The 14,047-nt window shown below is 38.0% G+C and overlaps 1 protein-coding gene across 1 annotated transcript in view; it reads left to right on the top strand.

Moving 5' to 3' along the window:
• Nucleotides 1-4,952, top strand: part of LOC129776014 (uncharacterized) — a 143,322-nt gene extending 138,370 nt beyond the window's left edge. Inside the window, exons 5-6 of the mRNA XM_055781379.1 lie at nt 3,312-3,661; nt 3,946-4,952. Of these exons, the coding sequence (XP_055637354.1) occupies nt 3,312-3,661; nt 3,946-4,091 (496 nt within the window). The 3' untranslated portion in view covers nt 4,092-4,952. The remainder of the gene's footprint in view (nt 1-3,311; nt 3,662-3,945) is intronic.
• The last annotated feature ends 9,095 nt before the right edge of the window (nt 4,953-14,047 follow it).

The raw sequence follows: 14,047 nt of genomic DNA, 5'->3' as shown, positions 1-14,047 counted from the left end.
TTTCATGTGAAATTTGAACAATAAGGAGAGCTATCAGTGCTTTTCATTTATTTGTTTCCGTCCTCACTTTGCGATTCAACTGCGCTGTCAACTCGCACCAGACTTTCTTCTTCCCACTCAGATATTGATCACAAACTATAAACTCTTTTGTTACTATATTCCGCTTGAGGTGGGGTCGAACCGCATAACATGCAACAGTAAAGTTTTCCTAGTGGGATTTGAAAGCATGCTTCCATTCCATAACAGATACGTTGTGTCTAAATAAATCTAGCATATCTTCATATTCTAAGATTCGGGATACTCTTCCATATTCCCACTAGCACAAAACTTTCCCGTATGCCACTGGCACCTTCTTTGTCGTAGCACACTTTGACGCAGAGGGCTTCCTCTTCTTTGAGTGTTCGTAGTGAATGTAAACGAAAATGTACTGCTTTTTGGCAATATCTTCCATTCATTCTATTCTTGTATTGAGCTGTGGTTGTACAAGTGTATGAAATTAGTATTAGGAATACTTGTAAGCTCTTTGGACAATGCTCGCTAGCTCGTTCGCGACTGTGATTTCCATTCAGTTCAGTTCTTGATTCTAGTGTAGAGACACGATTTTTGGACGTTTTATCGAGCCCCGTAAAAATAAAACAAAAATTATGTTTATTATACATTATATCATTATTTATTTATCTATTTTTTTAACAATAAAACAAAAATCGAACAGATTCCGAATCAGTCAAGATGCCGCTATCACTCGGACAAGCCAAAAACATCTTTCTTGCCAAAATGGCGGCCTTTTGAAAAACAAAATTCGGTTTGAAACGTTTTTTCTTACATTTCCCGATTTGTTAAAAATAGTAAAATTTCAAAATTATCATTTTTCAGTGGTTCATGCGATAGAGAGATGCATGTAGATTGTATTCATATAAATTCGGCATGAATCGGTTCAGTAGAACTTGAGTTATCGTGTACGCCAGTTTGGAAAAACTAGTTTCGAGATAAACGCCTTTGAAGTTCATTGTTATGGCCAAGGCGTCTCTATATACACCAGGTGAAACAATCATATGAAATGCACTTTCAGCCATATTGGAATTGCTGTCGGTATTGTTTACAAACTGCATCAGAACGCTGCCGGCGGCTCTCTACAAACTGCTACGACGCCTATTAGAACGATGCCTACTATGTTCGGCTTTCGCGTATTATGTGAAAAAGAAGGGGAACTACTCTCGCATGTATAAATGCAAAAATGGCGTATCCTAGCAATAACAAAACAAACAACCCCCGCTCCACAAACCGTAATCCCCTTCTTATTGAAGTGATGATGTTGCTTCACCTGTTATACATTGATATAAGCGCCTTGGTTATGGCCAAACCAGGATAGATACCACATCACTAAAATGGCTCTAACTCGGTGAATATTAGGATTTTCGAAGTCCTTTGTGGGGTATATTCTTGAATGCCTAAACTACAGAAATATGGAGAAAAAATTTTGATTTTCTTCAAGTTTTTAGGCTAGAATACTCCCTTAAGGGAACCCAAAGGTCATTCGTCCCTCAATCGATTTCCATTTCATTCCATATATGGTTTTAAGAGTAGTAAAAATTTTCATGTGAAATTTGAACAATGAGGAGAGCTATCAGTACTTTTCATTTATATTAATTAAAACCATATATGGTTTTAAGAGGTTTTAAACTTCTCCAGTTCGTTCGCCTATAGCCCTGAGAAATGCCCTTGTGGAAACAACTCTACTCCATACTCCTCCTTCACCCATGTAAAAAGGACAATTTATTCTTATTATAATAAGTTGGAAACGGACACAAACGAATGTATTAGTTGCTCGTTATTGACAGTAAGGGAAGATAAGCACACAAATTGGCAGAAAAAATGGTCAGAGATCAGTTTTCATTAATTTAAACCGTTTAAGGATTAGAGAATTGTAATGTATAGCATATCAAACATATCGAATTCGATTGGAATGCAAATCATTAGACTTTGTTAAAAACGAAAATAGTTATCAACATTAACTTTATTTCATAAAAATGTGACCTGTTTTCTGATTTGGCACCCTTCCTGAAAGACGTAGTTCTACGTCAAAAGTTAAACAATTTGACGATTCAAATGAGTATGTTTTTTCTATTGCTCTAACCACTCGCTTTCCTCCCCGACGCAACGAGCAATCTTTTTGCCTGCAATTCGTTAGCTCACAATGTGATTCGATGCGTATCACGAGTTATTCTCCATTTTTCGGACAAACATGTATTTATAAGTTGACAAAATCAATGGAGGGATGATCTTGGGAGATTGTTTTACTCTATTATCGCCAAAGATCAATCAATTCGGGCTCAATTCACATTTATATCATGTAGGTTTTTTTCAGGACTTCCATTTGACGTATTAAAAGAGATAAAATTACAGATTTTGAACAATAAAAAAACTCAATTCAAATGTAATTACTACACACAGTCCAATGTCAAAATCCCGCCCGTGCCTTTGGGCCCAGGACCATCAACTTTTTTTGTGTTGTACACTTGAGGGCTATAGTAAAACAACCGGTCGGTCATTGTTCTGTTTGGCGCCAGTTAAATAGCGCTTGTGTGCAATGCTTCATACCTTCTCATCATACCGCTTCCAGGGAGCAGCGACCATCACTGTCAACCTGACTGCTCGCGTTGCTTCCAGTTCTCATCGAAAACATCGAACACTATGCTGTAGCGCGTATATCACGGGACATGAACCCGGAGTTTTGGAGACTACATTACTGTGAAGCTTGCAAACATTGAGTTGAACAAATAATTCAACAAAATACGTGGATTGCGATTTACGTTGGAGCAAATAGATGTGCATAGAAAATATCCGAGGATGCTTTTGGTGGGGCTGCGACTAAAGCAGTAGTTGAGCCATCATGGGTGGGAATGAGTTTATTTCAAATATTTGCCATGATTGCCATGTGATATGGTTTATTATAACTCTAATACTGCTAGACGTTTATCGTTTGTATAACTTTTTTTTCAAAACTTCCGCATTTTCATGCAAATAGCATTGAATGCAATATATACAATAAATCTAAATGATATGCAACTCAATAATCGTCGAAGCTTATGTACTTTCTTAAAAAAAATCATCAAAGTGAGAAAAGTAATACTTTAAGCCTGCATAAAAATCAACGCTGTATTTTCATTAGAATATCGTTTGGATCCACCTATTGTTAGAATCGAGCAACCTTAATCACAGTTCAGCTTTGTCCCAGTGACACCAACGACGCCAGTTTTAATTCATCAAGCATTAAACATTACCCCCTCATTGTTTTCTCGTGGCGATTACAGATTAAAGCGCAGTCCCTCGAAACTGACTTCAGCTGATGCCCTGTCTCTGCTCGCCCTGCTAGAATCACGGGATCCGTACCCATCGATGTCAGACTATTTCCCCCTCGTGCCGGCCGATGGTCCTAACGACGTGCTGCCTTACTCACCGAATTCCGTCTACCAGGACATTCCCCTGTATCTGGAGCTTCCCCAGCTGAACAGACATGCTGCTGCAAACGTCGGCCCGCTGGCCCCCTACAGTGACGACGACGGAGAATGGATGAACACTTGGACCGAACCGGCCGGGTTCCCGTTGGATATTGACACACTCCCCCCGCTGGACCCTTACGATCTGAAGCTTGCAAAGAACGGTAAGCAGATGTGGTGAACCAAATGTAAATGAAACACAGTGAAATGGGAATACTTTCACTTTAATTGCCATTTCACTGTGTAGAAAGCAATCTCAGGAGGGAAGAAATTGATTAGTTAAATCTCTTTGATCCTAAGTGAATTATTATGAAAATCTGATTATAACATCGCTCGCTGGTGCTCAATCAGAAAGGATTTTTGTCTGTTGTCGTTCTAACACTATTGAACTCTCACTTATTTTATCATCACCCTGAAGTAATTAAAACATGCTTCCCCTCCATTCTAGGATTCCCCCAGCAGAAGCGATTTATGATTGCGAAGAGAAAGCGCAGCGTGAGTCTGAACGATAATGAGGATTGCAATAGTGACAAGGAGGCCTGTATGCAACGCAAATACGGTCAGCTGACACCTTCCAAAGTCGCTCAAGCCTAGATCGGTATCGACCGTGTAATGCTCTCCACAATCGACCTAATATTGCTAACGAACCATACATGACACATTCAAATGCAGACAGGCTGCGCGAAAAAAAAACCGGGAACAACGGCAACCAAAATCAGATCAATGAAACTGGAAACTGAATGGAAAATAAGAAATATCATTATTATAGATGTAAGAAATACATAACCAACGTATTTCTCCGTATTTTCGTTAAATATAAGACATAATCGATCAAATTTTTGGGAATGGAATATTATTAAATTGTCAAAATAAAACCAAAACATACATATTTCGAATGTTTAATTCTATTCAAATATTGTCAAACTTCATGTTCAATTAATAATCAAATGTAGCAAGAAAAAAATATCAGACCTAATGTATTGTGGCTACCATTGCGTATAAATTTAACAAATAATATTCAACTCAAATTCAAGTTATATCAGATGGATTGTAGTTTCTAAACAAGTGCTCAACATTGTTAATGTAAAGATAATACACCATGAGGTTGCGGTTCAGAGGTAAAATTAGCATTAAATCAATAGAATCACTCTATATATATTGAAGGAAAATCAAAACAAACATAGTGTATATTTATCACAAATTGATGCAGATCATTCAAAATCCAACAAATAAACAATATTATCCAGTACGATGTTATCAACACATCAAAAAAAAAAAAAAGAAGGGAAAAACCAGTATCGTGATTATTTACTTGCGAAATGAACACTTTAACTGCTGTGTTTTCGGAAGGATTATGCCACACTGTCGCTTTCCCAAAGGGGTTTATTATCTCTGTGGAAAGCGACTTTTTTGATCACGAATTTGAATAAAAAATTGCCCTTGGTTGGAAAACAATTGCAGTGTTCGTTTATTTTGCTAACCCCAGCCGTCAGTAACCGTGAGTTTGATGTGGGGAGCTTCACAGCCTCGTTGAGATGTTCCGTGACTCGAGATTGTGTCTGATCATTCGAAATGGAACTGAAAGCCGTTTGTCCCTTAGGTTCTCATTGGCAAAGATTATTATCGACAGAGAGACTTTTTGAGAGATAGTTCAATTCATTATCATTTTACAATTATATTTTTTCTCCAAATTTTAATATCTTACCCAACGACTGAAAACTAATCTAAACTAACTGAAGGGTTATTTCCACCATTTAAAAAAACTGTAACTGTTTTCTAACTTAACAGAAATCACTCGCGCGTAAAATCCGCAACTGCCGCATCTATCTTCAAACAGGAAATCGAAATCGGGAGTCAATTTAAAATTTAATCCAAATATTTTACCCTCAGATGGTTAAGAAAAGAGCTGAATTATGAGAAGCTACTCTCCGAATAAAATTGTTGTGTCATAGAAGTTGTACATGAAAAAATCCAGACACAAGAAAAACGTTTTTCATTTATTAATTTAATTTAATATAAAATTAATTTAAATTAGTTGTGAGGACAAGTTGATTTTTTACATCATGACGTCACCGAAACAAGCGTGGCTCGAATCGATCCTGTAGACTCGAAATGAATTAGTTTGAGGAGTTACAAGGCACGAGTTGTATAATTAACGCAAGACAAATCCCCCTCTTCCTTGGGTTCATGTTCCACTTCTAACCACTCGCCCACGGGAGCACACGTAACGCCAACATAATATGTGCACAAAGTGAAAGTCGTTTGGAAAATTTGCTTAATATTTTAGCTTTTATTAATTATTAATATTATAGAATTACGAACGAACAGAGAAAAAATTCAGAGAGAATATATGCTCATAACTATGCTGTTGGGATTAGTGTCTTCAAACCATCTGGCGTTTGGTTAAAAGGAACAGGAGCTGATATAAATTGATATTGATTTATACAAAACATTCCTTGGTTCCTTGGTTCAATGTAGCAGTTCCTATCGTTATATTTCACATTTTGCAAAAAGTACTGGGATGTCCTTACGAGACGAGCAAACCACTCGGCTAAATATCCTACTACTTATGCTTCATTGATTTGGGAGTAGACGGGCTCAATTTATTCAACCATTCCATGTCAAACCGAAATAGTGGTTCTCAGATTTTCGTGAAATTTTGTACTTTTGTTCCTTATCGCAAAATACTAGACCCATATTATTTCTAATTGTGGATAATCAGAAAAAAACTAATTTCCCCTTTTTTCCAGAAATAATTTTTTGTCAAAAATTCGTAACTTTTGAACTACTGGACCGATTCTGATGATCGACATATTAACTTAAAGCCTATTTGCTAAGTATAATTCGCAAAACAAGGGATTTTGTTTTCGTAATTATTGATTCTATTTATTTTTTATAGTTTACATAGTTTCGGGACCAAGGGCGCTATATTTTTTCTATTTTTTCTTGGAATCTGAGGTTTTATTGAGGTTAACATAACATATCGAAAACTTAGATATGTGATGTTCATGGTTTTTGAGCTATTATTTTTCAAAGTTAACTGAGGGCCTATCAAATCATTTTCCCCCATTTTTTTTCCAAAAATTCTCAAAAATAATGATAAAAATCACATCTCTGATTTTTGAATGGGTTATGTGAAGAACCTATGCTTTCAAGAAATATTAGGCTGTCAAAAAGTCCTGCGGTATTTCCGCGAGGTGTCGTTGTAAGCGCGTAGTTCTAGTTGTATTCCTTGTATCGAGTCATACTATAGCTTGTTGGAAGGGTATTTTTGCGCGAGTTAACGACGCTGTTAGCCAGAGTTGGTCAAAGTCCAACGACGGTGCCATCAGAGTCAGCAGAATTCGTCAACACGGCAACAGCCGCGATCATCATATTTTTTATATCACATTCTCAACGATATCGATGGCGATCGATGAACTTGCTGAGCGTCGCCACGAGCTGCTGTGCTTGCAGAATTATTGGGGGGAACTGTAACATTAATGTAATCAATAAAGTCAGTCTGAAGTTAGGTGTCGACGAGTGTAGTTAGATTTATTTTTAAAAACCCGAAACCCGGTCGGAAAAGTTAACTCACGCTATAATATAGTCCTTGACAGTGTTTTGTTTGGTTAAGTCGTTCGTGAGTTATAGTGTCGCAAATGTGGAGCAAAATAAAGAGAAAATCCGACATATTTTACAGTACTACTATAACAAAGGCAAAAATGCATCTCAAGCTGCCAATAAAATTTGTGCAATTTATGGACCCGATACAGTTTCCATTTCCACCGCACAACGATGGTTTCAACGTTTTCGTTCTGGTGTAGAGGTCGTCGAAGATGCGCCACGCTCCGGAAGGCCTGTCGTCGAAAATTGCGACAAAATTGCGCTGAATTAGCCGAGAAAGACCGGCATAGTAGCAGCCGTAGCATCAGCCAAGAGCTGGGGATAAGTCATCAAACCGTTATTAACCATTTGAAGAAGCTAGGATTCACAAAGAAGCTCGATGTATGGGTGCCACACACGTTGACGCAAAAAAAACATCTTTGACCGTATCGACGCATGTGAATCGCTGCTGAATCGCTGCTGAATCGCAACAAAATCGACCCGTTTCTGAAGCGGATGGTGACTGGCGATGAAAAGTGAGTCACTTACGACAACGTGAAGCGCAAACGGTCGTGGTCGAAGCCCGCTGAAGCGGCTCAGACGGTGGCCAAGCCCTCATTAACGGCCAGGAAGGTTCTGCTGTGTGTTTGGTGGGATTGTCAAGGAATAATCTATTATGAGCTGCTTCCCTATGGCCAAACGCTCAATTCGGACCTGTACTGCTAACAACTGGACCGCTTGAAGGTAGCACTCATGAAGAAGAGGCCATCTTTGATAAACAGAGGCCGCATTGTCTTCCATCAGGACAACGCCAGGCCACACACTTCTTTGGTGACGCGCCAGAAGCTCCGGGAGCTCGGATGGGAGGTTCTTTTGCATCCGCCGTATAGTCCGGACCTTGCACCAAGTGACTACCACCTGTTTTTGTCCATGGCGAACGAGCTAGGTAGTCAGAAGTTAGCCACAAAAGAGGCCTGTGAAAATTGGCTATCCGAGTTTTTTGCCAAAAAGGAAGCCAGCTTCTATAACAGGGGTATTATGAAGTTGGCATCTCGTTGGGAACAAGTCATCGAACAAAACGGCGCATATTTGACTTAGAACATATGATTGTTACTAATTTTATGAACAAATGAAAATTCAAAAAAAATACCGCAGGACTTTTTTGACAGCCTAATATATAGAGCCCCTATCTCTAAACCATGTAAATTATAAAAAATAAATACAATCAGTTATTAAGAAAACAAAATCATATTTTTTTAAAGTAATATTGTTGAAAAAATACTATAGCTAATTGGTTTTATATTGATATGTCGATCATCTGAATCAAAATTCTGAATTCGAAAGTCAAAATCATTTTTGGAAAAAAGACAAAAATTTGATTTTTTGAACCACCCTAAAATAGAAATGGCCTCCTTTTAGGAACAAAGAATTACTATATTGGTTTGGCATGGAATGATTGATTCTGCTTCAACGGGATATCCATCGATCGCGAGATTGTTTCACACATCAGCTAACGGTTCTCCTGCATACTCAAAATGTTTCGCTTCCAGTTCTGGGTCCATTGTTTTGAGTTTTCGTGTATCCAAATGGGATCCGTAATAATCATATGGAAGTATAAAACCTGCTTACTCCCGGGAAAGAGGAGCCATCCGACGCTCATCCCGGTTGAAACCACTGCTTCGCGGAGGATCTGTAGCAACGAATATTGCATCAAGATTCAATTGATTAAAATGATGAATCACCATATCTATGATTTTTTTTAAAACGAAGGTTCCTAACGAGGGTGGTCCTCCATCCATAGTAATTATGATTGCTGGCTTGATTATTTCTTAATACCGAATAATTTCGCTGAATTCATGCAACTCGCACACCCTTTGAAAATCGAGCCCATTTGGAAATGCGTTCGATGAACAGTGCTTTTCTGAACGAACTGCAACGTGCATTGGGCCACTGTATACAACTGTTCAGCATGACCAAGGTGCCCTAGCTTTATTTTGCATCCTGCGATAACAGATGGAATAAGCTTATGTTTGGCAGCCGCGACAAAATCATGATCCGGAAGATTAACGCGATTTTCGAGATGTATTAATATCGGGGCCTGCTTGTTGGTTGCTGTTACATTGCAACAACACGTTCTGTATCATCTTGGCTCAGAAAACACACTTCATTTGGTCCTATAATCGAAGCCATCTGGTCAAGCATATAGAGGCGCGTTGAATTATTTGAAAATAAAAATGGAATTTGTTACGTAACGATTACAGTCTATTCAGTTCCATAGGGGTTCGATGTGAACGTCGCCTGGGTGTGTGGGACTAACACGCTCTAGTGGCTAACCCCTAAAAAGTAAACTCAGTGAGGGTGACCCTATGTGTCTGTAGGGAGATGGATATCCGGATGTCTTTCCTGGTTTAGGCCCGATTTCTGAATCTTCCATTTTTCAAAGAATTGATTTTCATCTAGACATTTCTAGAGCACTTTTCCAAACATATGCAGAAATGATTGGTTCGCCACTTTCAAAACTATACGTAGAATGGAGCTGGGAACTATATTAACCACCCTACTATGAGTTACCCCTTTCCACTCGACTGTTTCCTGCAACTGTCGAGAGTCGTATCGATGCTGTCTGCGTGCAACGAATGTCTTCTTCAACCGGATTGTTAACTGTGTGTCTTCCAAGTGGCATAGAAGCACTAATGCACTTCTAAATTCCTATCACGTTCATATCCTCGTCTAGCGTCTTTTCGGCAAATTTTTTGAAAGCTGAGAATTTAGCTACTGGATTCACCTTCAGCTCAAAGAGCATCTCAAACTTCTGGGTACACCTAGTTTTCAGTATGTTTTCCCCTAGCACCTTGGTTCTAACTTTCCGAAGGAAACCGACGCATACCGCATCTACCTTTGCCTCGACACTCAAAGCATCTCTTTTTCTTCTTTCGCTACAAGGTCCGTATTTCTTCTTCCAATGCTCCGTTTTTTCTTCGCTTTTTTCCTGTTTCATTCACTTTTCATTCTGGTTTTGTACAGTATACCATTCAGTAATGGCGCCAAATCAGAAAACAAATCACGTTTTTATGAAATAACTAGCTGACCCGACGAACTGCGTCCCGCCCAAAATAGATTTTCTGATTGGAATACTTTCAAACATCCACGTTTTCTTACTAAGTGAACGTTAGTGAGTCCAATCACTGAACTCTTCATTGATTGATTACCCTTTGACCCTTTACAATTTCCTTTTACTATAAATTGTCTAGTACTTCTACAAAAATAAATTATTTCAGACATTTCAGACATGTTTCTCGGTTGCATGAAATACTGTTTGACACAGAGAATATTACAGAATAAAGACAGCTCAAATCGGACCATTTCTTTCTCGGGTTTAGGGCACACCAAAACATTTGGCCTTCCATTTTTGTTTATATTGACAGAAGATATAGGAATGCGTTATTCCGCCTGAAAACCCTTTTCATCTTTCGAACAAAAGACAATTTCGTTAGCGCCAACATCAAATGGACTAACAACGCTTAGTTAATTGTATAACATATGGGAATTCAATTTTCCGAATTTTCCGATTTTTCTCTCCGCTATATTGATCTACGGGAAGAGACGAATACAACGAAATATAGATGACTGAATTTGAACCATTCCTTCTTCGGGTTTTGCGCTTACCAATACATTTGGCCTTCCATTTTTATTTATAGATATAAGATATGAAAATGCGTTATTTCGCCTGAGAATCCATTTTCACTTACGAACAAAGATCAATTTCGATAGCGCAAATATCGAATGGACTAACAACGCTTATGATGATGTAATTTTAGAACATTTGGGAATTCATTTTTCCGAATTTTCCGACCTTCCTTCAGGATTTTCCGAAAATTTTCCTTGTTTTCTCTCCACTATATAGATCTACGGGAAGAAACGAATACAACAAAATACAGGAGGCTAAAATCGGACCATTCCTTCTTCAGGTTTTCCGCTTACCAACAGATTTTGCCTTACATTTTTATTTATATAGATATAAGATATGGAAATGCGTTATTTTGCCTGAAAATCCATTTCCACTTACGAACAAAGATCAATTTCGATAGCGCAAACATCGAATGGACTAACAACGCTTATTATGACATAATCTTCGAACATGTGGGAATTCTATTTTCCGACCTTCCTTCAGGATTTTCCGAAAATTTCCCGATTTTTCTCTCCACTATATTGACCTACGGGAAGACACGAATACAACAAAATAAAGAAGGCTAAAATCGGATCATCCCTTCTTCGGGTTTTCCGCTCACCAACAGATTTTGCCTTACATTTTTATTTATATAGATGATAATAACTATTATTGCTGCAATCGAATTTTGATGTTTTACATACCATTCGAATTGGAAATTCTCTTAGATTTGTTTGATAACATGTGTGTATATCATCACAACTCCCTAGTCTGTAAATAGTTGAAATTGATGAAAACTGGAAGCATTCCCTTTTTCCCGTAAATTTGTAACGAGCAATTAATGTAGTGGGTGAGTTTTGATTCGGAGACGAATGAATCGCAAGATTTAAAGTCTCCGTGAACATAGGAAAAGAAGAAGCAGTTTTGAATCATAGACCAAATGTACCGTTTTGAACGGGACAGTACAGTTTTATCGACGATTCTTGATTGTTCCGCATTTTTATCAATTTTTACCTTATTTTTACTCAAGTATAAAGGAAAAAAAATGTTTTCCCAATAATATCAGGATGAAAATGAGAAGTTCGGGTTTTGTTAAGGAAGCAAAACATAAAAGATGTATTCGTAGGATTGAAGATTACTCTTCGGAATAATGAGAACAACTTGCTTTTGCAGCTTGCGACATTTATTAGAAAAAAAATTCGTTCAGGAAAATTGCAAAACTATTACATCATTGAATAAAATATTTAGTATGATTTCTTGATGTGGTGGCTGACAGTAGACAAACGACCGCAAAGGGTTGAAAGGCTGAAAGGAGAATTCATCATAAGAATGCAAGCGCTAGACGAAAGACCTTCGGGACTATGGCTAACGATGGAGGGGGAAACAGGATGGGAATGTTTTAGCGCATTGATCGATCTCGCACACCGACGCAATACGATATCGCTATCGTCATTGTAGAGCAACATTAGGGTGTATGGAAAAAAAATCATCATTGAATTTCAAAAACCGACCATTGGCCCAAAAAAATGACCTGTGAAAAGTTTCAGCTCAATCGGACATGATTTAGGGGTGCCTCAAAGTGCTCAAAATTTTCCAAGTAAGGGAAATTTGGAAAATCGTAAATTTTTTTCGATGCCAAATGACTTAAACATGCATGAAACGTCGAGATCTGGTGTCATCTCGATAAAAAAATTGCCCGAAAATCGACCTTTAGGGATTTAGCCTGACAGGCAACGAAGGTATGGGAAAAAAATAATTGTCGAATTTAAAGAACCGGCCATGTACATTTTGTTTATTAGTCCAAGAAAATGATCTGGAATGATGATTGACGTGCCGTGACGCAACTTATCGCTCATAATTTGGTAAGTTTCATTCATCAAGCAGATTATTTGCATAATATCAGGTGTTTTTATTGCTTTGGTATGCATATTGCGTATTGCTGCTTGCTAGTTGCTTATTACTCCGGTGTGCGAGCCGCCTAAGAATGTTTGATTGATTGGATTTATTCTCGGTTTCATTCACTCAATGAAATTATTCGAAGAGTATTAAATAATTAACATATTTTTTTCTTGGTTAACGTGTCCCGTTTCCATTCCTATAACATTCGCCAGGTTAACACTGATATTTGGCCTTCATTATTGCAAAAAGTGATCGAAAATGGGACGACATTGAACCGATGAGATTTCCTCCGAGGTAGTCATTTGCAAGAAATAATATTCAAGAAAATTGTAAATAAATTTATTGCCAAATTCATGATAACCAACATCATTTATTTGTTTTGCTTTTTTTTTTGTTCAATTCAAAGTTCTATGTCTCTATAAAAGCACCCAGCAGTACACCAGCTTCACTGCATTCTTTGTGTGGACACCAACTGGACAACATCGTTGCTGGACGAGCTGGACCGCGAGGGATCGAGTGCCTTTCTCAAGGCAAGAGGGCGGAGGTGGTAGCGCTGGAGTAGAGTAATAGAGTAGAGTAGAGTTTTCAAAGGGCCTTTCTCAAGGCTAGAGACGAATGAACTGCAAAAGTTTAAAGTCTCTATAATACAAGACCTTCCTTCCTTCCAGCTTCACTGAATGCAGTTTTCCGGGCTTCATGACCATTACTTTTCAATTACGTTTATTTACGTTTAATACCTTGTGTTGGAGAGTTATCATCCACCCAACACTACATCCCTGAATTCATGAAACCAGATACCCTCAGAGAACAGCAGACTGTTGTTATGTTTCAGAGCTACAACGAGCTACCACGATAGTGTAACAATAGACAACCAAGAACGCGAGAAAAGATCGAGAGCGGCAGTGAGTGCCGTGAATGTGTGTGATGTTTTGTTTTGGTTTTCGTCAAGTAGATAAAATAGGAAGAAAGAAGAATAGATGTATAGTACCGTAGAATAGTCGTTGAGTGTAGTTCGTCTAAAATTCAAATTTGTATATGCTGTAAAAATAAATGTAAATAGTCCTGTAAAAGAAAATATATGTTGTTTCGTGCTGAATGTCGAGTGCGTGAAATTTAATTAATTGAATTGTGTGATTTATCGCACACCCAATACGAGTGTTCGTCCACCCACCGCCCGTTGGAATACGGCTTAATTGGAAGGATTCTGGGTGGAATTGAACACCTTGAATTAAACAAAAATATAAGTCCTTCAATACCTTCTTGTTCTTAAAAGTATTTTTTCGTAATCCTTAGAAATTAAAAGTTTAGACACTATCTGAACCTACGAACAATTAAGGAAAAATTGTCTTCATAGATGTTCTTTAGATTTCTCCGAACTTTGGGAATTGAAATACAAATA

The sequence above is a fragment of the Toxorhynchites rutilus genome, chromosome 3 (genome assembly GCF_029784135.1).
Source record: "Toxorhynchites rutilus septentrionalis strain SRP chromosome 3, ASM2978413v1, whole genome shotgun sequence".
Lineage (NCBI taxonomy): Eukaryota > Metazoa > Arthropoda > Insecta > Diptera > Culicidae > Toxorhynchites > Toxorhynchites rutilus.
The sequence above is the reverse complement of the archived record's forward strand: the minus strand, read 5'-3'. Positions and strand labels throughout refer to the sequence as shown.